At 41.1% G+C, this 25,803-nt stretch overlaps 1 protein-coding gene across 2 annotated transcripts; it reads left to right on the forward strand.

Moving 5' to 3' along the window:
• Positions 1-1,367: 1,367 nt before the first annotated feature.
• On the forward strand, positions 1,368-23,986 carry TRAF6 (TNF receptor associated factor 6). Of its 2 annotated transcripts, none has more exons than XM_075152365.1 (7): positions 1,368-1,472; positions 9,283-9,609; positions 15,140-15,290; positions 15,893-16,051; positions 16,948-17,019; positions 18,393-18,470; positions 19,314-23,986. In XM_075152365.1, exons 2-7 carry the CDS (start codon positions 9,314-9,316, stop codon positions 20,193-20,195), a joined length of 1,638 nt encoding a protein of 545 aa, XP_075008466.1. In that variant the 5' UTR covers positions 1,368-1,472; positions 9,283-9,313; the 3' UTR covers positions 20,196-23,986. The 2 variants fall into 2 exon arrangements, with proteins under 2 accessions (XP_075008466.1, XP_075008467.1); XM_075152366.1 differs by lacking the exon at positions 1,368-1,472 and adding an exon at positions 1,789-2,174.
• Positions 23,987-25,803: the final 1,817 nt, after the last annotated feature.

A 25,803-nucleotide genomic window follows, 5' to 3' on the forward strand; every position in this document is an offset into this window, starting at 1 on the left:
AGGCATTTCGTTTACACTTGGAATAAAAACTCCCGGCAAGTTCCTTGAATTCTCAATTAAAATAGGCTGGACATCAGCGCTCTGGGTACCTTACAGTTTACTAAAAATAGTATTTTTCAGCCATAGAAAACTCTCCATCTAAGGATATCTGTTTTACAAAGCAATGTAATGATAAATTTCCTCATTTGACAGCTGATGAAAGTAACATACTGTTTGTTGACTTGGCAGGAGAAAAAGTATCGCTCTGAAATTCAGCCAGTTGTCCAGGAAAGGCTCCGCAAAGTTTTAATTTTTTTATTTATTCTTAATATAACTATTTCTTTATTGTGGTACTTCGGAGCCCTATCTGCTGACCCAGCTATCTCTCTCCTCTAACTCTTAGCTTCCTGGCAGGTCCTAACAAAAAAACGTCCGTATGTTTTGGATGAAAGCAGCGCTTGGAGTGGTGCATTAGGGTCTGGCAGGCGCCTTGGCTGTGGAAGCAGCTCCCTGCCTGCGCCTGGAGCTCAGCTCTCGGAGGGAGACAGGCAGTTGAGCGATGGCACCAGCCCCTGGTTTCCCGCTCCCTGGGAGCGTGGCGCACGGCCACAGACACTGAAAATCCCTGGAAAACTGTGGCCCCACAACCCCCCCAGCTTATATCCCCCCAAGCGCTGGGAACAGAAGCGTGTGTTGGATTTAAGTATGTTAGTCGGTGGTTCTTGCCAAGAAAACTCACTGATGCAAACAACCAAATTCCCCTTGTTCGTTTTGAAGGAAACGAAGCTGTCTTTGCGGTCGCGCTGTCCCAATTTTTCACTTCCTTACAACTGCCCGTTGTGGCAAGCCCCCGGGAAGGGTTAACCTCAGCGCCTGCCCCGCGGAGGTAGGGCACCTTGCTTTAGTTCCTGCAGGGTCAGCTGAGGTTGAGACAGAAAACTATTAAGAATTTTACATTGAGAAATGGCTTTTTTGCGAATCCCAAGCCAATTCGCAAACCGCCCCCCCAACCAGCTTTCAAGGCCTCATTTTTCGCAGCACGCACCAGGGAGCTGGGTGGACCCTGACGGTTATTCGGAAAAGCATCAGCAGCACGGAGCGCAAACCGGCACGGCAGTGGAACGCATTGCTGACACAAAAACTGGTGTCGGTTTTATTTAGTTTTTATGAAATAAAAACGATGACAGCTTCACTCAGATTTCAGCAGCCGCCTGCCCGCGCCGGGGTATACAGGGACGGAGGCCGGCTCCCGACAGGGACAAACCCCCCCCCGGCTCCGCAGCTCCGGGGCCTGGGCCGGGCCCCACCGCCGGGGCCGCCCGCCCGGCCCCTGCCCTGCCGCCGTTCCCCTCCGCGGCGGCAGGGCGCGCTGCAGCGGACGTGGCGCCTCGGTGCGCCCCGCTTGGTCCGGGCGACCGCCGCCCCGCTGCCTGCCGAGGAGAAGGCGGAAGTGGCGCCCGGCGGGGAGCGGCCGGCGGGGCTGCTGGTCGGCGGTGAGTACGGACGGGCGGGCGGGCCGCGGGGGGCGGGCGGGAGGGGCGCTGCCGGGCGGCGGCCGGCCCGCCGGGGCCTGCCCGCGGCCTGCGGCGGGCTCGGCTGGGCGGACTCTGGCAAGCGAGCGGCCGGCCGGGGCTCCGCCGGCGCGGGCCGCCGCAGGCGTGTGGCGCGGCGCTCGGCGCGGAGCGTTCTCCCCCCCCGGGCCGGGGCCGCCGGCTCGGGAGCGGAGCGCGGTCCTCGCCGCCGGGCGGAGCCACCCTCCCGCCGAGCCCGGGCGGGCCGCGGCGCGCAGCCCTACGGCCTCTCCCCCGAGAGCAGGGCTCGGCGTCTCGGCTGAGCCTGCGTCGGTGCGGGGATTGCCGGTGAGGAGGGCCCGCGTTGGAGGAGGGCGGTGACCCGGGCTGAGGCACGCCGGCCTGGGGTGCTCCGAAATCGAAACCGGGCCGCGGTTTGCGCGGCCGGCTCGGCAGCTGTGAGCCCAGGCTGCCGGCGGCAGGGCGCGGAGCTCCGCTGGCCGAGCTGGGGGATGCGCTGCCCGCCGTGTGCCTCGGGCAGCGGCGCTGGCAAGGGGCCGCTCCCCGGCGCAGCCTGAGGTGTGGGCTCCCCTGCGGCCTCGAGTACCCCACCTTAAAAGCGGGCTCTGTTTTTCCAACTGTGAAATGGAGACGCTCCATAAATTCTTCGGGAACATGTTAAAGGTCTGTAAGGATAATTTGCAAGAGAGGGTACTGTTTCTAAAACCGATAGCTCTGTTGTCTCATAGAGACTGGCAGGACTTAATATTTATGGTAAATTTATTGACACAAGTAATAAATTATGACTTTAATAGTACTTTCCATCAATCTCATCTGTTTTAGCTAGGTCACATTGAGTCTTTTCGTACTTAAATGGAAATCTCAGCTGTAGGTGGGAGGAAAATGTTCTAATTATATCCCTTATACCCGGTAGTTAAAACTAGCCCAAAGTATTTCTCTGTGTTTGCCTCTGGTAAGTTCTGCATGCTGCAGAGCTACCTGTGAGCTATGTGGATTTTGTTGTGCCTTAATGCCATTGACAGAATGATTAAGAACGTACTGATTTGAAGCTTTCCGTGAGGGAGAGGTAGGAAAAGGAGCAGGGGGAGGCAAAGCTACTGGCTCACTAACCGCTTGTTTAACATCTCTGGTGCATTTTACCCTGTGTTCGCCAACTGTGTTAACACTTGCAAGCAAACTGCTTTGTCTTTCCATAGTATGAAAGGGCAATAAAAGTAGTCCCCCTAGCATCAGAAGGAAAAAAGGTCACAGAAGTATGCTGATAAAAGCACTTGGATTATTTTCATGGCAGGTATCACTCTGGGCGTAATTCTTCTGCATGTTCCACGTTACCTTCAGCTTTTCCCAGCAGCTAAAGATTTGTGGAGCTCAGTCGGGCTCTTCCGAATGAGGAGTCGTCAAAACATAAATGGGTTTTTAAGTTCTGTAGTATTGCATCACTGCAATACTGCTTTCTATTTAAAAAATGTGCTGTTATATTTAAAAAGACGATGCACACAATAGATGCTTATGCCGATAGAACTTCAGAATGAAAAAATGTCTGAGGTGAACATGCTTTTTCTTCGCTTGTTGAACTTTCCTGAGTTTAATATGTCAAGAAGAGTAACTTTTGTATCTCAGTAGCACAAATTAGCTAAACAAATATAAAAAAGTTTTAGATCCGGACTGTGAAAACTGACGATAAAAGATACTGGGTATAAAGCATGTCAAAAAGAAAATAAAAGTAAACGTAAGGTAGAGTGAAAAGGAGAAATGTTTTAGTTGTTCCAGAATGAGTGGTTAATTCACCGTTTCATTTCCCAGGGTCTCAAATCGTTTTGCTAATGCCAGATACGAGCTTAGTGCTTGTTGAGGTAGGTGGTAATTAAATCTAGCATGGAGACTGTGCCTTGGAGAAATGGCATTTGTTCATAGCAGTACTATTCCCTGCCTCTTTTTGAAGTACTTTCTGTCCTGATGTTTACTTTGTCCCCATTATGGCAGCATATTAAATTCTCTGCAGATCTACTGAGGGATATAGAAAGGCAGAATGCGTATCTCAAAGTGTTCTCAGTGTGCAAAGGGAGAGCAGAGGCTAAAGAAAGCAGAGTCTCTGCCAAAGTAAAGAATTAAATAGTATTGCTTTTCTCACTAACGGCGCTTTCCTTGTATTTGCTAATCTGAACAATTCTCAGTGAAATGTCTCTAGAAGTTAATAAATTGAAGAAAGGTTTGGGGGATTTTGGGTTGGGTTGGCTTTTTGATTATGGAAAAACCCATGGAATATTTTGGTGTTAAGTACAGTGTAGTGCACTTCCACTGCTCACCAAAATTCAGTTTGTTTTGACGTACTTAAATAGGATAAAATATGAACATAACTGGGAATATGCTGCCATCTAGTCTCCTCAGTAACACTTAAACATAAAAATGCATATGTGATTAGAGCCTGACAGCATTCTCTCCAAGCAAAGAGAAATCGCCTGGAAAGCTTCAGAAACCCGCAAATGCCGTTCTGCTCCAGCAGCAGGAGCTCTTGATAGTGTCTAATGACCTTTAATGTTGTTGTTCGATTGTATTTACCTCAAACAGAAATTCTTATTTTAAGTCTTTAGATTCACATGTTAAAATGATGAGTATAGTGGTTATCCAAAAGACTTGGAAGTCTTAACAGTTACTATTATTAGGAAAAAAAGTTGATATCTCAACAAAATGTTTGCAACGTGCTTGCAGGCTTTTACAAGAAACCAGAATTTGTTTTTTGCGGTTACGAGTTCTGCCTGAATCTCCTATTGCTTTGGCTTGTCTAGCCATTTGATAGCTTTGAAATGAAAGTGGTTTATAGGTATTAATTAAAAGGAGCTTGCATCATTTTGTACGTTTTGCCTGGATGAGGCCACAGTGATGGTAATTACAAACCTCATAATGCAAACACAAATGCTTATCAGTTGTCAGTAGACCATTGATTAATATGCCTGGGAATAAGTGTTGCAAGTATTGCTTCATAAACAAATTATCCAAAGTCACTCCACTGGTCTGTCAGTCTCATGACCCAGAAATCTATACATACAGAACTGTTCTCAGTTTTTCTGTCCGTGCGGCGTTGCAGGCATTTCCCCCGCTGGCTGTGTGCTGGCCGGGCTGCCCGCAGATTAATTATGTTTGTGAACTTCAAGTGAGAAAAGGGATTTGGAATAGTCGTCTGTATTGATTTCCATATTTATATGGCTACTCAGTGTGAATTTTCTAGGAAAGGGCATGTGGAAATTAATTCTATTCAATACTTACTGATTAATATTCAAAATTTTTTATTTTGTGGTAACTGATACACCCTCTGTACAGTGTTCCTTCACCTTTGCCAAATGCGCAAAGGTATCGTTTCCTATTTCAGTGTAAGTAGGATACAATGCCTACTTTTATTTCCTCCCTATTACTCTAATTATAGCGTAATTTTCCAGGCAATCTGAAGATATCTTCTGGTACCAGTAATACTTTTTGATTTAGAGAAGTTTCTGAATTAATCCTGTGGACTCCCTATGGTCTTCACTATGTCTTTTCTGGGGTGTGAAGGTTTGATCCTTAGGGCGTTCCAGATTTCTGCAGCACAAATAACGATCAAACAAATCCTGTCCATTACCATTTGGCCTGGAAAGCACCTTCCTTTCTGTTGCCAAACAGTACGGCTGTTGCCTTGGAGAGAGAAAGCAACCTTTGCTGGCCCAAGGACTTTGGGTACCTTGTGTGTGCAAGCTAAAACCCATTACCTATCTACTCAGCAAGCCTGATAGGACTTCCTAGCACTAGAAGAGGACATTTCAGGTGCGTTACCAAACATGGCTTTAAGGCTTTCTCTGCCTGAGAAATTTCACACTAGCAAAACCAAGAATTACCACATAGTGATCCAGTTTAGACTGAGGAACAACTGAAATTAAAGGCCGGATGTTGTCCAAACAAAAAAGGTCATAAGCAGGCTACCAAAGTGTTTAATGTATTAAACTACCAACGACAAAAAAAAGGATAAATTCTAAAGGCTGTGGTGTGGACAAGGTATTATAAATTAATATTTGTATATTGTTGTACTTGTATTTGACTGAATTTTGTTCAGCACTGAGGAAGAATAACAACTATTATCAATAGGAAGAAAAACTGATGTGGTTTTGGGGGCTGTCTGTAAGGTTTTACTTCACTGGTAATCTATTTCGTAATCAAAAAGAAAGGGTAGCAATTTGATGTGAATTTGGGGATATATACTGGTTTGGGCTTTAAAATCCATCCTCTTCTAGCCTGAAAATTTTTTAAGTTCCCCAGGGGAGGAACATGCAAAGCTGCAACAGCAGGCTCACAAATTGTCTGCTCCACGTTCATCAGGGGAAAGACCTGTCACCAACATTCAAAGTCTACTCTTGTCTAATTGGTTTTGCGCTAGCACTGCTCTGTTCAAGAAGATTGAACCTATGTCCCTACTCTTGGAGGGTAAAATAAGTGCCACAAGAAATGGAATTAATTCCTACTACAGTAGTTACAACTTGTAGAGGAATTGTTTTAAACTGTGGTGGATTAATCAGGCCTCCGTTAATGGTCTGAGTAACAGCAGTGCAGATTTTGATTTGGAAACCTTGCCCCACACCTATAAATACGTGTGGAGGAGGGAGGATTTTCCTCACAGATAAGATGAAATGGATAAGAGTAGGAGGAGGAATCCTATCTTACATAAAACACGAACAAAATTAAAAATCTGGCTTTTAATCACCTTGTTTAAGTTGCCTCTTTGTGCCTGAATTTCCCTATTTAAAAAGAGGAGTCAATGATACTTGCACTTCTTTTTTTATGAGCTCCTTGGTCATATGCGGACAGAAAGCTCCATGTGGGAGTGGAGTATATCACTGAGTAAGGGGATTTTTGTGTGATACTGGGATGTTGAATGGTTGCAGTGACTCATTCGTTAAAATGACTCTGCTGTAGGATTTTTGTGTCTGTAAACTGAATGTACATACCTGCTATGTCTGTAGAAATGATCTGAACAGGCAAAGAGAGCACCACTTGCACAGCACTTAAATCTACAAAGTGTTCAACTATCGAGATTGTACTGAGTCAGGTCCCGTTTTCTTCCTTATAAGAACAATATTTCAAATAGTATGGTTTTGCCCTAGGAACGGCCCAAGGGAAGAGTCGCACGCTTCTTTGCAATTCAGTGACAGCTGAATTTGGGTAAAGCTATTGTATTTTCCTCCTTGCGACTTCCTGAATTCCTTTGTGACATTGCTAAAGGGATGTCTTAGTCTCAACTAAATATACCCTTATGGCTTAGAATAATGTGAATTTTTCAGCCCTACGCTAGCCTGTGGATTCTGATACCCTGCAAACCAACATTCCCACTCCACTGGCCCAACTTAGTTCCTGTGATTTTTCGTGAAATATGGCCTGTGGACGAATCATCCTCTGCAGCGGCTGTTAAATAAAAGTTATGTTAGTTTAACAAGGGAAACAAGTTGGGTTTTTTCCTCCAGAGAAAAGAAACCTACAAATGGCAGTCTAAAAAATCTTTCTGTCACAGAGCATCTTTCTAAGCACTGATTCTTCTGCTTCCATTCTGAGTCACTGGGGGAGCCGCTCAGTTCCATGGGATTAAACTGATCATTGTTGGACTGTGCCTGAAGCTGAGAATTTACTTGGTGTTTAGTTTGTATTGCTGTTGTGTTTAGGAGCCTTGATTATAAAGTCTGTTGTGGTAGATAATGTATAGGGATAATACATGGGGGCAGAGAACAGGAGTAGAAGTAAACATCGCTCCCTGGATGCAGTTCCAGACAGCTCTGCTGTAGAGTTATTTCTGCATGAAGTGAGCATTGCTGACCAGTTCATCACAACTCTACACTGACAAACTCTGCTTTGAGACTCTGTACCTTAACGGTATTTTGGAAATGTCAAGAACGCTACTCTTCAGATACTTCTCATACCTCTGCATACCTCAAGAAAATGGAAAGTCACATATTTACACAACAGAGTAAAAGTTCTGTTTTGATTCTAACTGTAACGGACCTAAATATGGTAACTTTGCCTGTTTGGTTTTGTGTGGTAGATCGGCCTTTTTTTTGTTTTTAGTCTGGATAACTGGAAAAAAAAATAGCTCATACACTGTAAGCATGGGCAGTATTGCTAATTGTTTATCATGGAGGTGGCCTAAAGCACATTTCTGTAATGTTGCATGTGTTCAAAATGTATTTCCAGTAAATGCTAGCTGAGGCTTTGTGTGATTAGTATTTCTGTTGATGTAATCTTCAGGTATCATATAGTAAGTACCCAAATAAAACTACCCGTATGTCCTCCTCCTATCCATGAACATTTTGTTAAAAAGACTTGTGATGTTCAAATTCTGATAAAGGCAGGAAAAAGTTCAGTTTTGTGAGCTTGTGGTCAAGGTAACCCTCTTCGTTCTGCATCCCTCGCTGCCCTCAGAGTCTGCAGTAGTGATGCAGATCAACAATCCTTACAGTTCAGCTCTTGATTAATCCTTAGATTTCCTTCCATAAAATGCTTTAGATGATGTAATGGTATTACAGTGGATGCAGTAGGTGAACATTGCAAGAGACCTTTGCCTATACTGCTGCGCAAAAGAAGATCAAATCTGGGCTTAGTGGGCTTGTTTTGCATGCCTGGCTCTGTAACCCTCAGCCTACTCAGACTGCCTTGCACCTGGTGATAACCTCTGTGTTTCAAAGAAATGTCATTTATAGAAAACTAACCACAATAGGATTCTAAGAAAATGGTTGTAACCATTAAAAAATCAAGAGAGAGGAAAATTTCTTGGACTTTTAGAATTTATATTTGTTGTTTAGAAATTTCTTTAAAGTTCCCTCATTCAATATAGAAACATTGGCAATCTGTTTGGGGATAACCAGCATTTTTTTTATTTCATACCTATTTTTTTAGTTCAACCTGCTTTGTGAGCAGTAATTTAAAAGCAGGCTTTACTATGCCATTCACTGCTCTTCAGGGAAATGCGACTTTTATCTTCTGTTCTTACAGTCATGATCCTTGTCCTCCCTGCCAGCTAGACTGGAAGAGGGAAAGGAGAGCAAGAACTCTGTTTGAGTACTGGTAGTTTGTAGATAGCTTTTGAGCTGTGGAAGTATTAGCCTTATCTCACGTGTAGCTTCTTACTCAATTTAAAGTCCTAGTGGCAGTTTTAAAATGTTATCAGCGGTGCTGTATATTTGAATTTCATTTGCAGCGCAGCATCTGCTGGGTTTGGGTACTTGGACTTGCATTTTATTTGTGGACATGCACCTTAAACTGATTTGAAACCTATACTGTGAATTGCTGTATACAGAAAATGTTAAATAACATCTATTCACTGCAAGGAAAATACGGAATTGAGCTACTGTCATCTAATAAAACTTGGTTTTGTACAGCATTTTTCATACAAATTATATTTGAATGCTTTAGAAGTAAATAATACCGAAGGGGTTAAGAGGCATTTTCAGTAAACATAGCGAGGAGAAAGAGTATTCCTCTTTTTACAGAGATTAGGTAGTCAGATGAAAGAGATTACAGAAAGGTACATGTGTTTGTGTTTGAACTAGGCTGACAGGATGCAGTGCTCTTTCCTATATATCACAAGATAAGTAAAAAAGATCGATAACAGAAACTGGGACAAAACAAAACCAGTGATTTAGAGTAGAACCAAATCTGCACCACTGTTCCAGTGTTTCTGGTCAGAAATAAAATTTGCTCTTCACTGGAAAGGAAGGTCTTGGAATATTTTAAATTAACACATCTTTTTGTCATCTTGCAGAGCGTTTCTGCGTAGCACTCGATTAGCTACTATGAGCTTGCTATATAGTGATAACAGTTGTGGAGCCCGAGACGTGGAAAGTGGCTGCTGTGCAGCCATGGCCAGCGCCTGCAGCGCTGGAGCGAAAGAAGACAGCGTAAGCGTCAGCAGCGGGACTGGAAACCCTCCAAGTTCTTTCACAGAGGAAACACAAGGATATGATGTGGAGTTTGATCCACCCTTGGAAAGTAAATATGAATGTCCAATCTGTTTGATGGCTCTTCGGGAAGCAGTGCAGACACCATGTGGACACCGTTTCTGCAAAGGCTGCATTGTCAAATCAATAAGGTAAAGGAAAATTTATTGAAGTTGCTTTTGAGAAGAAATTCACTTACCAGAGAAGAGCAGTTTAAGGGCAACGTAAACTGAATAGAACTGCTTAAGGTGCATTACCAGCGAGTGCTGGTAGAACTCTAGGAATTTATAATTCATTAAAGATGTATGGGCAAAATGTGATGAGTTTGGAGGTTGTATGAGCTTTAGATATTTTGCCATTTATACAAATTTACCCGGGTTATGAATCTAAAAATTTGATTGAGTAAACATTAAATAATAATCAAAAAAAAAAGTAGCCAAATCCTCCAAATAAATTCCATTTTCAGCCCAGGATTATAAAACCTGTCTCTTCCCTATGATTGTTTCTCTTGATGACTACAGGCAGCTACAGAAAACATGGTTTCTTGGTGCAGATACGGCAATTCATGCTTTCAGTTCTTCACTTGAAAGCAGCTGCTTCCTTGTTGAGCTGAAAGAGAGAATGTAATGAGGGAATAGTCTCGAACAAAGCGTTGAGAGAGGAAACTAGGGGGAGTGGGAATGAGATACAAAGGCAAGAACAGGCTGGGTTCATAAAAATGAATGACTGAAAGAGCAAGGAAGGGCAGAAGGTACACTGATAGAGTGTACTTCCCTCAAACCTGGAATACAGTCATCAGTGTCCCACACGTGTCGGTGAGTATTGGAACACATTGATAGAAGGCTAGATATTATGCTGTAGGGTTTTTCCTTCTCAGCATAAGCCAGATTTTTTCTTATCAATTGCTCACTCAGCTCAAATGTCACAGTACTTTGGTAGGAATCTAAATATTTAATGACCCGCGTATAGAATTGGTTGATTTCCAGCCTTCCACCCTTTGCACACCTTTGTGTAAAGATCATCAAACTGTCTTCAATGTTACTGTACAACGTTGTTTTTCCCAGGCATTTATTTTTAGCATGCAAAATGGACAGTGCTTTCTTGATTGGTTTTCCATACCATTTATCCATAGTTCTATTCCATTTCTTTTTCTCCATGGTCCACCATTTGTAGCTCAATAGTATGCCAGCAGCAATGTTTTCTGAATACAGTATTTTGTGGGGTTTGTGGGCTTCTCTGTAGCTTCTGCTGCTGTTGTATCTGATGCTACTGTATTTCTTTATGGCATCCCTTTTAGATCAAGGAGGGAAATGTTGGAGCTGAGTATGAAGACAAGCTTAATTTTGCATTCCCTAGTTACGATAGCAAAAGAGCAGGCTATTTTCCTTTCTAGCAAGCGCAGAAATTTATTGTGTGTGTTTGCAGCACAGTTCTTGTTAACATTAGTTTCATCAATATTTCTGAGAAAAGGATGCAAATTCATTATCCAGAATATGCAGAATACCACCAGTGTTCACCCATGAGAAGTGACTCGCCTGTGGATTCTGCAGAGGAAGCTGAGAGATACTCGGTTCTCCACTAACCATACCATAAGATCATCCCGCTCCCTTAGTCCCTTGCCTTGTTCACTATGTTCCTACTTCTGCAAGAAAAGTACGTCAGGCCTTACCCAGCTGCATCACTCAATGGTATTCGCGTCAGCCGGGTGCGTGGAAGAAGGCAAAAAACCCAAACCTGAACCTGTCGGCTTTGACTGTAATCCAGTTCCCTAGGCACAAGCAGTTGGCTTCACTTTCTGGCCTTTGCTTTGCACATTCCAACCTAAATTCTTTCAAGAGGTTAATGTACATAATTTCATGCATACTTGTAAGCGTTTAATTGATGCTTATACTAATAAAGGCCATTAAATTTTGGAATTCCTTACTTGCTCTCTCTGAGCTTGCTCTATTTGTTGACAGTAGCAGTTTTTATACTCTTCTCTAACTTGAGTACTTCTGGAAGAAAGAAAAGAAATCTTTAAACCTTCTCATGGGAATATGATGTCTATAAATCCTGAAGGTAAATTAGTCACTACTTAAGTATACTGAGCTTAGAAATGTCTACTCACCGATCATTTCAAAGACAATGGAATTCCTAGGTTGAAAACTGAGGGGAAAATGACTAAACTTAAAATTACCAAAAGTGGGTGTCTCATTTCCAGTCTTTCAGATCCTTAACAGCTAAGGTGATGTTGTTTTCTAATCCCTCTGCTTCTGCTGACGAGCTGCGCAGTTACGGTCATTGGTTAGAATTTACCACAGGACTGAGTGAGGAACTGCAGTGAACCCATGCGCAGAACACAACATTTCGTAGCAGGTAGAGAAGCTTCCTTCTTAAACCCCAGGCATGGGAAATGGTTTCTCTTCCTTTTTCAATTAACAGAGCATTTGCTCTGCTCAGAGTTTTAGGTCTGCAAACAGTTTCAATGCCCAGAAGCTTTTGCTTCTTTTACACCCTTTCCCTATTTACTTCATTTCTATAGATAGTGTTGACTGTTTCAGTGAATGCTATACACAGGTGGAAAGCATTTTTCATCTTGGAGACTGTAGCTCATCACTGTGATATTTCAGGTGTTTCAGTGATAATAAATGTTTTCCCTCATTCCCCGCTGAAATCTGTCTTTGGAGTGCAGTTTAAGTGAATGCTTGTGAAAGCAGAGCAGACAACTTGAAGTGCCAGACCCCTCTGACTCTCTGAAGGCTGAATTGTGTGCTTAATTGGGATCCATGGATCAAGCTATTGATTTGGAGTATGTAGTGTCTACAGTACAATATTGATTTGCAGTATGTAATGTCTACAGTACCGTATTGATTGATGTTGCTGAGAAGCTTCTACGAACTAAAATGAAAATGGAAAGTGATTTTTTACATTCTCTAAGTACTGTTTTTTTCATTAAGTGATTGTCACAGCCTTTATTTGGTCAGGAAAAAATTGCTTCTGTTTATTCCTCATTTCCCCACTGTCTAGCTCAAGTGAACACAGAGGTTAAGGATTTTAAATGATAAAGGATGGACAAGCAGTTTTTGAGTAATTGCTTCTTGTGACTTACACAAACAATTGTAACTGTCCATGTTGAAGAAGTTGTGGCTGCAACTAGAAGGATTTTTTAAAAAGCTTTTAAAGGCTGGAGTCTTAGATCTTACAATGTGAGGGACATGACTAGACCAGATGGATTTGATCACAGTAAATGTTTGCCTCCCAGAAAATCTTGGCATCGTCTTAAATAAAGCTGTCTGAAGTGCTTTGAAGTGCTATGAGTCATGGTAGTGAAGAAGCTTATCTACCTAAGTAACTACAAATAATAGTTTACAAATGTTACTGTCTACAAAGTACTGGATGAGAAATTTTAGAAGAACTAAGTTCAGATGCAGTAGCTGATTAAATTTCACTCCAGTCTTTCTTCTCCTGTATCTTAGGTCAAAGCTGACTTAGGGCTTGTAGTAGGGCTCGCCAAATATCAGAACCTCTGTCGGAAGAGCAGAATTATGAGCTGACAAGGGGCAGCAAAGAAAGCTTTGGGTGTTAGCGTTCGTTAAACAGACGGCATGGCTGCAGTTGAAGCGTATGCCAGCTGTTTCAGCTTCTAGGCTAAACTGCTCAGTTGCTAAAATCACGGAGCAGGCTTTTTCTTCAAGCAAAATTATTCTGGCTTTACTTCTCATACCTGTATTTTAATTTCAAGGGAAATTATAGGAATATTCATTGTACTTTGTAGCAGATTATTATTGTTTCACAAGTACTGTTGTGGGTGGCACAGCCCAATGTGATAAATAATTCCAGCATAGGAAAGCCTCCACTGTAATGTAAATTAGAACTGAGGTGCATAAACTCAATTCTGTGATAGGAAATGTATAGCAACATCTTTGCCTGTAGTGGATCTAAGCAGCCTTTTAAACGCAATCCCAATACTTGAAAATGGTGTTTGAAGTCTGTTTAATATACTACAATAAGTTATTGCTCTTTCCTTACTATAATAACTGGAAAATTGCCATTCATTCTTATTTTACCCTTTGTCTGCTAGTTATTTAAACTGGGGATGTGGTAATCATTATTTAAAATTAATCTGTTGTTGGCTGTTATTCTACATGATTAGCTTTTCTGTGTAGAAATAAGGCTGCTCTCTTATCAGCAGGCCTACTGAACTATCATTATACTTCACTAAACAGGGTATTTGTAACCAAGTTATACCTGCGAAAACCGATTTCCTGTAGGTTGCCTGCAAAGTGAGGGAACATTTCTGGGTTGTGACAAAGATCGGCACGCTGATCGTAGCTCAGGGAGCTATGAAACAAAACGGCATGCTAGGTATTTTCTTTTTTCCACTTGTTTAGGAGTATGACTATCAGGCTTGCGGCAAGCTAGCTCTTGCAAGCAAAACCTAGGAAAGGAAGTTCATTGTCTCTTTCTGAAGTCTCAGCTTTACCCCCGCTTCCTCTAGCAGCGTTGCTGATGAAGGAGTTGCTGAGCAATTGTTTCCTTTTCCAACAAAGAACACCAATTCCCTCCTGGTCTCCACAGCCCACTAGGTTCTACTTCCCCTCATGCTTGCAAGCAGTGACAATGATCTGGCCTTTGATCTTTGCACCACAAGTGCGCTCTGACATTTTTCCGCCCCATGTATTTTTCCATTTTATTGCTGTTTCCATTAGCACTTCAGCTCAGAAGCTTTGATCCCTCATGCCTCTTTAACTGTATTACTTAATTGTGAATAGATATGTTGACCTACTGCTTTCAGAAATGAGCTGAAACTGGATATTTTTTTAAAGGAAAATTTGGTGGAGGTGATGCGTTTTTTACTCCATTTCTAATGATTTTTGTGTTTAAATGCAGGTAGACAGAATCTGACAAAGTGGAACAGGCTGTTAGTTCTCTTGTGCAAGTTGCATGCACCCGTGTTCTACCATCAGACTCCAAACTTCCTCCAGTTAGCACTGACTTCCAGTTTTTTGCAGTTAAAATGGCTTCAGATACAACACCCAGTTCCAAATCCAGTGTAATTTTCATAGTTATTAGTAATTTTTGTGTCTGGAGTTTTTTCACCCTTTTTTGCTGTATAAATAAACAAATCGAAGGATGACCAACCGATCAAATGGGTGTACAACAAAAACAGCAAAATGGGCTGTATGAAAAGTAATGCCAAATAGATGAAGTGAATCTGGAAAAAAAAAAAGACGTTTTTGCTTTTTCTCTAAACCATGATCACCTTGGCTGTTTATAAAGTGAGAAAGAAAGGAGAGAAGGTCCAAGAATCTTTAAAAGATTGTTTTGAAATAGTATGTGAAATATTCTTTGATGTTTGAGCTATGTGAAGTACTTAAAGAAACGGGACCGTAAGTTCTTAGTTTCTTTACATCCTCCTCAAGTTTATTTCCAGAGTATCTATCATGGCATTTGTCCAAATAAAAACTACTGAATTAGAAAAATGCTGCGATCCCAGTCATGCCACCTCTAGTGAAACGTATTGTCAATTCCTCTGGTGTACGTTGCATCCTTTCTGGTAATTGCCACATAAATGCCATCGTTTTCAAAGACTTTCTTAATGTGTTATAATTTGGCCACTAATATCTTGCTAGTGTAAAAATATTTTAAATGAAGGGCAAAGGAAACTTGGAATCTCTTCTTCCTTTCTTTTCTGCGTTGTAGAGATGCAGGTCACAAATGTCCAGTAGACAACGAAATTCTGCTCGAAAATCAACTTTTTCCTGACAACTTCGCTAAACGGGAAATCCTTTCATTAACGGTTAAGTGTCCCAACAAGGGCTGCAGTATGAAGATGGAGCTGAGGCATTTAGAGGTGAGAATTCATTTTGAAAATATGGAACCTTGTTTTCATGGACAAGTAAAAATTCAAAATAACTTAACATAGATGGTCATACCTGATACCTGTTTATGCTGATTCAATGCATTGTTCATTCAAGACTGTAGCTACACGCATTTGGGTTTTGATGAGTCTTTCATTGTAGTTAGGGGATTCTCAAGTGAACATCATAGTGCATGAAAATTGTACTAATGCAGCTTTTTCTTTAGGATCATTCGTGTTTGCGTTTTGATCCGCTCTATCTGTACTTCACACAAGTTCCCTAAAGTTAAATATTCCCTCAAGGCAGCTAGATGTATTCGTTGAAATAATTGTTTTGGAAAATAATTTATAAAGTTAAAAGGATAAACATAAAGCTGAATTTTTACCTGAGAGCATTCTTAAAGCTCTGAATACATGAAGTCCTGATCTTAGTAACGGGTCAATAACAGGCCGTTGGTAAAGTCAGCGTAAGTGTCTAAGGATTTGCTTGTATGAAGGAAAGATTGCAATTTGTTCCTCTTGTACTGTGCTTTAACTTGAAAACAGATGAGACGATAGTAGCTGTAGTATCAAATCCCTCTTCTGTCCTTGTTCAGGACCACCAGTTGCAGTGTGATTTTTCCACTGTGGAATGCCCACAGTGCCAAGGAGCCTTCCAGAAGAACCATCTGAAAGAGCACATGACACAGGAGTGTCCGAGGCGTCAAGTCTGTTGTCCAAACTGTGCCACATGTATGGCCTATGAAGATAAAGAGGTACTTAGCAGGAGTCTCCGTTTTTCAACCTTCATTCACATGGGTTTGCTTGTAAATGGCGCATCAGGTTAAAAAAAAAAAAAAGTTTTGATCTAGAAGAGCTCTTTGTGGTGCACAGGAGAGGAGCTACAAACTCAGGAGATTAGTCTAGAAGAGGCGAAAGCTGGGGAGAGGATTGTGCTTAAATACAAACTTCTTGGGAAGCCTGTGGTGTGAAAAGACTTGTGTAAGAACCATTGATTTTTGGCCTTACCATCAGAGAGGCCGGTATCTACTGCCAAGGTGACACACAAAGCAATATTTACATTTTCAGTTTTTATGCTTGGCAGAAAGGATGCGTCAGGCGATGCATCTTTTGGGGATATCTGCTAACACACAAGACCAAGATCATTTCTGAATTCTTCTCCTGGCTCTGCATTTTTTTACTTGGGTGATACTGAGGATAGTCCTTTCCTTTTTGAGCTTCCATTTCTTTGTCTGTATATGGATGTGTTTTATCTCAAGGGCTATTAATTTTATGATATCATATTGTGAATTGTCGAACGAAAATACCTCATATAGTCCAACAATACAAAAAAACCTTTTATATAGTTCCACTACGGTTGAACATGAATTTCAGAAACTTCTGGATGAATTCAGACTCCTTTGGAGCATAAGAGCTTTAGGAAATAAAATACCTGCAACTTTATGAATCTCTTGTATGAGTCCAGGAAAAATCAGTAATTATATTATTCAGGGAAAGGGGATTCTTTGTTTCACAGTTGGATAGAGCTAAATGTAAAATTTGAAATGTAAATAAAAATTTAACGTCTTATCAGAGATAATTAGGACTCTTTTAATTTGTGTAACTTCATTGATTCTTTCTTTCCTCTCTTTTTCTCTGCTTGATAACTAAGCTTCATGACCAAACCTGCCCACTCGCCAATGTATTTTGTGAATATTGCAACACAGTGCTCATCAGAGAGCAGGTAAGAGACTACCTTTCTCTGTGTTTAATCTGGGTCAGATGTTTTGTATTTACGTTGCTTCTTTAATCTGAAATTAAACTTGAAGAAACAGCTTGTCTTCTAGCTAATAAATCTCTACCTGTCTCTCTCTGAAAATGTGGCATCCAGTGCAAGTGTAATACTCTCTTAAATGCGGCTTGAAATTGCAGTCTGGTAAACCTCCGTAGGATTTTTGGCTGCAAATCACATTGTTTAGCTGTACTGCTTCTTGACAGGGGCCATGCTGCCTGTTTTTGATCTTGAATAGAGGTTAAAGAATACCAAGCAGCTGCCAGTGGTTATGGCTGACATTAGAAGAGAAGGCTTTGATTTGGGCAGAGTCGGAGAGTATTTGTAATTGGAAAGCCACTCTTGGAAAGTAGCTATAAATAATTCACTACCAAACTGTAGATGCTGGTTGGAATTCTGCTTGTCCATTACTATTATAATAGCCATTATTATTTCTCCTATTCAATAATAACTTACTTCATTGACAGGAAAATGATAAATGTTATTTAATTTGCAGCCTATCCCTGTTTGAATGGGATAGCAACTATGTTAATGACCTGGGTTAAAATAATAATCTTGTCAAATTGGAGAAATACTCTGAAAAACAGGATTGAGTTCAGTAATGACAAAGGCAAAAATCTGTCGTTAGGCAGAATAATGAACTGCAAAACTAGGGAACAGAGAATACTAAATTAGGTAATGGTTTAGAATTAATGGCTGACCTATATTAAGCTTGTGTTCTACTTCATCATGATATTTAAACAAGGCAAACATACTGGGTTATATAAAGAGGTATTTTGCCTGTGAAACCCAGAATTATCTTTTGCTCTGTTCAGGGCTCGTAAGGCCTCAGCTGAAGCTGTCCAGCTTTTGAGGTGGAGATGGATGGGGAGGATCCGGAGCAGTGAGATAATTGGGTCTGGAAAACATGGACCGTAAGAAAAATTGAAGTAACTTGAGCTTTTTGAGGAAGAGGATAATGAAGAGAGACACGACAAGTATATGCAAGTAGCGCTTCAGAAGGGAAGGAAATGGACTGTGATCTAGCTTGAGGATAGGCTAGAAACAAAAGGCATTTGTTTTAGCAAGAAAACTGGATGCTTTCTGATGCCTAATGTAAGAACAAAGGCAATGAACTCTTAAAGTACATACAAGGAGGATGTAGAATTTTTTATCATCAGCTAACATTTCTGTTCAAAACTTCCATATTTCTATGAGAAATGATATAAGCATAAACTGATCTGGCTTCCGGTACCTATTCAGAGTCCATCCAGCTGTATTCTTTTAGGATGTTATAAAAGAATACTCTTGATGGAAAAATTTGTTTCAAATGTGATTTGTTTTAGATGCCTAACCATTATGACAACGATTGTCCTACTGCCCCAGTGCCATGTTTTTACAGTGCCTTTGGGTGTCCTGAAAAGGTAAGCCTTTTACCAGAATCATGACTTGCAGACCTTCTGCATGGTTTTGCTGGGGGTTTTTTTAATGTGTTTTTCTGTGAATGCGACCACTCACCAGCCCAAATCCTCAGTGATTTGTGGGTTTTTTTGTTTTGAGATCTCTTAATTCTAAAACACTACACGTTGATACATTGCCTTTCAAAAGTCCTTTTCAGATTTAAAAACTCTGTGAATGATTTGCTTGATGAACTTGCTTTTATTAATCCAGGAGTGTTTTCTCAGCTTTCATGTCAATAAAATAGCTTCTAACATTTCTTCCAGAGTTGTGACCAAATACAGTTATGGCTCTTTGAGTTCAGTGAAGAAAACCTGACAGTGCTTTAAATTTGATTAAATTCTAAAATTATTTAATCTGGATACTCTTGTTTCTAGTGGTTTAATACCTCTTTGTAAAAATGGATCTTTTCCCTTCATCATTTCCCCACCAGTTTTCATACACCTTTGTATTTGGTACTGTGGAGCATTTTAGCAAATCGATGAGGGGAATACAATGCTGATTTAGAACACAGATGCTAAATGTATGTTTATCACTAGCACTTTTTACCGTGTCGCTATTTTGAGTTGAACAATATTTGCTTACTAGCATTTGAACTTCTTTTTTCATTTGTCATAACAGTGATCTTAAATTTGGAGCCCTCCATTGGTAAAGTGCTACTTTGTCACATCACCTGTCCTTGATTCACGTTCCAGTTTTTCTCACATAAGAGAAGCAGCTAGTAGTTTGATTTTCTTCAGAGCTACATTTAAGATGTGATTGCAAATAATGTTTGATATGTTCCTAATGCCACATCTCTCAAATTCTAGATGCAAAGGAACGAACTGGCGCGACATATGCAGGAGTTCACTCAGGTTCACATGAGAATGATGGCTCAGAGTTTTCAAAATACTAGTGTTACTGCTGCAAATCCCGTACCCTTCATCAATGGCCTACCCTTTGAGCCTGCCCTCTTCTCGCACGTGTCACATGCCGCGTATGAGTGTAATCCCGAAGTTGAAAACTTTAAAGAAACCATTCAGCAGTTGGAAGGTCGTCTGGTAAGGCAAGATCACCAAATCAGAGAACTCATTGCTAAAATGGAGACTCAGAACACTCACATGGCAGAACTTAAACGTACTATCCGAAATTTGGAGGGAAAGATTACTGAAATGGAGGCACAGCAATGTAACGGCATTTATATCTGGAAGATTGAGAACTTCAGTGGACTTCAGAAAGCCCAGGAAGAAGAGAGACCTGTTGTGATGCACAGTCCTGGCTTCTATACTGGAAAGCCTGGCTACAAGCTGTGCTTGCGCCTGCATATCCAATTACCAAATGCTCAGCGTTGTGCTAATTTTATCTCTCTGTTTGTCCACACTATGCAAGGAGAATATGACAGCCATCTGCCTTGGCCTTTCCAAGGCACTATACGACTTTCTATTTTGGATCAATCGGAGGGCCCTGAAAGGCAGAATCATGAAGAAGTAATGGAAGCCAAGCCAGAGTTACTAGCCTTCCAGAGACCAACAATTCACCGCAACCCAAAAGGTTTTGGTTATGTGACTTTCATGCACCTGCAAACCCTGAAACAAAGAACCTTTGTAAAGGATGATACCCTTCTGGTGCGCTGCGAAGTTCTAACGCGTCTAGATTTAAACAGTCTCCGCAGAGAAGGATTTCAAGCTCGCAGTACTGATGGAGCTATGTAGCCTGTAAGTCTTCACCAGCGGAATGGAGCCACTAGTCATGTTCTTCCACCACAGATTACAAGCGTGCTTCGTCATCCACATAGGCTGCGTTTGTAAAAGATCATAGTTGCCAACGGAGTTGATCTTCACCTGAATAGAACTTTATTGTTGCTCGTATACTTTTTTTTCTGTATGAGGTCATGTGTTCAAATATTTGGTATTGTTCTCTATTAAAGTAATAAGCTACTTCTGTAGCAAGCTAAATGAAGTGTTGTTAATCAAAACTTAATTGTCTACAGGAAAATCCTATTGAAGTACCTGTACATCTCAGTTTGGTAAAACTTAAGTCATATCAGAAAAGACCTGTAAATCTTTTCGCCTCAGTGCCTTTGAATAGATACGGTAGCAGGGAAATGGCTAAATTAATAAAGATGAGGGTTTGTTTGTTTGCTTGTTTGTTTTTCACAGAGGTTGGGAAAGTTGAGACAGTTTCTGTATTGACTCGTCTAGAATTTTGAATTGGCTATGCTTCTCTTGAAATCTGAAGTCAGGTTAAGCCTTTGCTCACGTCCCTAGGGGTGAGGTATGCTTTGACCCTTCCCTTCTGTGGAGTTAGCTTCAGGAAGTTGCATGTCAATGCAGAGTTGATACTGGTATTTCTCAAAGACGTGGCAGTGCTGTGGAGAAGGCTAAATGACTCTCAGCCGAGTTCACTAAAGAAATATTTGTAACGTGGTCTGAAAGTGCCCCCCTAATTCTCTTTATTTTGATAAAGCTTTTTGTAAGTGTGTGCTCCGGGCCCAGAATGTCAGTCGCCATCACCAGAGAGAGAAAAGCGTAGCATTTGAATGAGATACCTTTGTGCTGGTGGGGTCTCCTCCTCGGGCTGGACATTTTCCAGATAGTCGGTGGATACATGAGGAAAGGGTGATGCAGATTTGTTGTACCGTTGTTGAAACCTGAATTTGTACCAAAGCTGAACTTGTGACCTGCATCTGTTCGAGTGATCTCTTGGTGTTCTGCGTGACGTATGAGCTATGGCGTCTCCTGTGAGCTCTCGGTGGACAGCTGGCCATATCGACATCCAGCTGTCGTGGGTATTCCCTGTCCCGTTAGGCAGTAGGAGCTGGGCCACCCTCAACGCTTTGGAGGGGAAGAAAAGCCTGTTATTTAGACAGCGTGAGGAAAAATTGCAATCCTGTTTGCTCTTGGGGAAAAAATCTGGCTTCCATAGTTACTCATTTACCAAACACTAGATTCTCTATGTCAGGAATACATGAGCTTCCTAATGTTGTGTGTATTATTGTTTTCTGTTCTGATTGTTTGTATGCCATATAAATGTTAGTTTCGACCAGTCAAAGCTGAGTAGTTCAAGTTCACTGGTGCTAAAAAATTTAACTTATCATGGTGCTGATAAAGTTCTGAATCTTGTCTTTAAAAGGAGGGAAGAAAAAAGTTTTGTTCACCCCACAACTTAAGTGCACAGTCTGATACCGAAGGAAGAACTAAGCCATACATAAGCATATGTATATTCTTTCTCCAAGCTAGTGAAACCACCTAAAGACTTGAGACAGTGCAACTTCAAAGATACTGAAGAGTATTCCAACGATTTGGCCTCATCAAAGCAATCCCATGGGGATCATCAGTGGGGAAAGTGCATATGCTTAATATATACAAGGTTATTGATTTGGGAGGATACTCTGCCTGCCTGCATGAGATTAAAAGTTCCAGGAGCCAACCTACCACTTTGTTCATCATATCCAGATGAGTAAAATTTATTTTGCAGATAGAGCCTATTAGTTGAGGAGGGATTGTGTTCGATGGAATGTTGTCACTACTGAAACGTGAACTTCCTGGCTAATGCAGTCAGTCGTTGACTGACTTAGTGTGTTCTGTGTGGTTAGAGGACAGGTGAGCATGTATTACTCAAAATAGGAAAAGATCCGTACTTTAAAACTGTCTTTTTAAACCTCTTAAGGAGTTTTTATACTGAATAGCCTCATCCTATTAGCTGAATTGGTTCGGAGTGTCTTCAGTTAGAGCATTCCTCGTAGTTAAACCATTCTTAACCAAGAGCTTTTAATGTACCTGACAGTGCCCAGACCCCGTATGTACAGAAGGCACTGTACACTAGTTCTCCGATCATCTTCAAGCTATGTTAGTTATCCATGTTTTTTCAAGATGCTCAAAGACTACCATTCTCCTCTCTTTTTTTTTTTTTTGGGAGGGGGGGGGAGGGCAGAAGAAACACTTGTAATTCAAGAGCTTGTTCCTGCCGCAGTTCCTTTCTCAACCCTAGTGTTATTAACAAAAATGTCCTTAATCTGTGTTCTAATAGTTTATACCCAAGACCCACCAAGTGCATTAATACTTTCTTTCCTTTTGAAGCTTTGCATTATGAACTGAATTTTTGCTTTGAGCCTTATCTGCTAGATCTGATATACTTCTGCCTTGGGAGGAAGCTCAGTTTGGTGGCAGGTTCAGGAGTTTAAATGATTCAGGTTAATATTGTACCATAGCACAAACCAATAGGGAATAGAAAGCTACTGCATGTATAATACTGTATTGGCCACAGTAATATGAATGCTTTATTCACTGCTGCTATTCTACTGGTTTTGTATTTTAATATTACCAAGTAGAACTCTGAGTGATGCCAAATTACTGTAATGCCAGAGTTTTACATGAGAGACTTTCAGAGCTAATTTGCTAAGTATCAGTTAAATCTTTCTGTCGTCAAAAATTATAAATGTTAATGAAATGTTTATTCATCTACTTGTTCCATTTTCTTCCTTCTTCCCTACCTTCCAAGCTACTCTTCATTTTAACTGCAGTTCCAGAGCTTTCTCTTACAACTAAGAACATCATCTTCAGCTAATGGAAGAACTTACGAGTCTACATTGTTACCATCTCCATGTAGAGTCTTCATGATTACCTTTTATTCAAACTTCTCTAAGGTTAGCACAAAGAGATTCAGTTTCTATGTGAGAATATATTTTCACTGAAATAGCCTCTTTTCTTCTCCCCTTCCTCCAGATCTGATCTTTTCTTTTGAGAAATCGTTTTATCATGGTGGATGGAGGTATAATTGCTAGAACTACTTAAATGGAAGCAGAAAGGTATGCAGTGTCGAGAGTTGTCTCTAAAACAAATACGGAGAAATACAGGGATTTAACCAGTTTCCTGTGTAATTTCTTCAGAATGGTCTTTAGTTCTGTAACTCTTGATGCTTTGCAGCATTACTGGATCTCAAGGTGGTTTAGAAAGGGGCTTAGCTTCTCTTATCTTCCACGTTTCTGTTGTCTTGAACGTGTTTTAAGTCGGCCACTCTTAGTATGTGTATTTGCAAAGCTGCTATGGCACAAATTTCCCAATTATAATATATTGCAAATGTGTTTTCTTTTTGCCTCTGAATGTCTTCCCCTGCAGGGCAGGGAAAATTATTTTACTAAAAATGTTGGTATGTGATGTATATGTGGGAGCTCAGATAATGTGAGATGTACAGACTTGTTTTTCGAGTGGTCTCATGATATGCCTGGTCATGTTTGCTATCAAGGGATTAAACTTGCTAATGAAATAAAATCAGGGTGGCCTTTCTGTTCTTATTTAGAGATGCTTTCACATCAAATATATTGATGATGGATGCAAAAGATTATTCTGGGGTCAGTGTTAAAGGTTTGTGTTGGTTTGCATTTGAACAGAATGAAAGTACACCTGTGCCCCTGGAAGTATTGAGAGATTGTTTAATATATTTTGTAATTAATGCACAGCTATATTTCTGACAGGATTTTAAAAAATAAACTAATTAAACTGTGCACTGTATGTTGCATCTTCATTCATACGGAGAGCTACTCAAAAAGATTAACTGGTACAGGACCTCTGGGGTAGTTTCTGTCTTGTGGGTTTCAGAGTTGGCTGGGTTTTAATGAGGAAAACCCTATATCGTATAGCACCAAGAAGGCAAAGAATGTATTCAAGATAAAAACTTCTGTCATTTATAAAGGGTAGGGATAGTTTCATTCATTACTAGAAGACAGCGCTAGTGTAATTGATAATAAACTAAGTGTTCTCATGATCATCCTGCAATTTAAGGTGCAGCTCTGAAAAATGCTGCACGCTATCGCCTCTCTGGCCACATCCTGCTTGCTTGTTACATTTGTCACGAAAACAACTATGGGTTGAAGCTTTGTTGCAAGATACTCAGATCAGAAACCAAAGGGAGTTCCTCTGTCAATAAGAGAAATAAGTGTTTGCTTCATGGCAATCTGCTAATTTATCTCAACCACAGAGGCATTCTGGATCTGTTTTTTAACAGCATCTGGAGGAAGTGAAATCTTGATCTCGGACTCCGTGCCCTGTGGTGTCTATAATGTTCAAGACCTTCAAATTCTTCTGAGGAAACTGAGTGGTATTTACTAGACATAATATCTAATGCAGTGCAGTTAATGTCAAGTTAATTATGACTTTCATCTAAGCTGGTCCTAATAGCTTCCATGAGTAATGGATAGGAAAGCATGCTCAGATACCAGTATCTGTTGTGTTAATCCATTTTTAATGCTCCGTATTTTTAAGTGCATGAAAATCTTCTTTTGATGAGATGAAGTAATAATGACCTTTTTTTAAACAGGAAAAATAGGCATATGCAGCTGTACCTGTGAATGGAAAGTCAAGATGCCAGCAATATAAAAGTATGTTCACACCCATGTAAATACAAATGTCGCATGTACCTGTACGTTTGTGAAAAAACCTGGCTTTGTACTGCTAAACTAGATGTGGGCGAGGATGTTCTGACTAAATATTTTATTGGACAGATACCAGTTCATTGCAGCGACTTCGCAGGAAGAATGTGTTTGTTTTAGCTAAAATCCTTACTAGTGCAAAACCAGTTGCTCTGCTGCCTTCCTCATCGCCAAAAAGCACTAGCCCAGCACTAAGGCTGTTCCATCTGGAAAGAGAAAACACCCAGGTGAGTGCACACAGCGCTAGACTTCAGCTCTTCTGTGCTGCGTCTCATTTAGATGCCGTGACTGGTTAGCCTCGTCCAAGACAGCGTTTACAGAAGTCAACAAAACTTACTGAACTAGCCCCGATGAGGGTTGAGTATGCTATTAACATGTGCAATGAATACCGGGCGATAGAATGGGAGGTTAATGGGCCACAAATGGTGAATGAAATGAGTAAGGTGGCTGATGAATTCTGCCTGTTGCACATTTTGGCTTCAAAAAAAAAACCCCCACCCCACCCCCCCCACCCAACAAAGCCACACTCGTGCCACTCGAGGAGGAAGTTGTTACGCTAGCAGGAAAAATGACCAAAGGAAACACACTTCACTGTCACCGGTGTCTCACTCTCATCATTTTCCCACCGCTGAGCCTCTGCCCGCTCCGCCTGGAAGGGGTGACTTGACCAGGCTGGGCGGAGCGGACCCTGCTGCCACCACCACCCTTACAGGATCTGAGACTCTTAGTGACCTGGAATACAAAATTTCAGGATCTGTGGCCTTCATGTCTTTTTCCTTTACTCGTTTTAATTTTTTTCAATTAAACCTAACCTCCTTAATAAAAATGCATGTAGCAACAGTTACTTTAAGCTTGCCAGGGCTCAGAACGTGTGAAGAGTTCGTGCTACTTCT

The sequence above is a fragment of the Calonectris borealis genome, chromosome 5 (assembly GCF_964195595.1).
Source record: "Calonectris borealis chromosome 5, bCalBor7.hap1.2, whole genome shotgun sequence".
Classification (NCBI taxonomy): Eukaryota; Metazoa; Chordata; class Aves; order Procellariiformes; family Procellariidae; genus Calonectris; species Calonectris borealis.

What these genes read in the sequence shown, in the direction of transcription:
- TRAF6 (XM_075152365.1), top strand. Translation starts at nt 9,314, where the DNA reads ATGAGCTTGCTATATAGTGATAACAGTTGTGGAGCCCGAGACGTGGAA. An exon ending in TGGAGCTGAGGCATTTAGAG is followed by an intron (nt 15,291 to 15,892) that starts GTGAGAATTCAT and finishes GTCCTTGTTCAG; the next exon opens with GACCACCAGTTGCAGTGTGA. An exon ending in TGGCCTATGAAGATAAAGAG is followed by an intron (nt 16,052 to 16,947) that starts GTACTTAGCAGG and finishes TTGATAACTAAG; the next exon opens with CTTCATGACCAAACCTGCCC.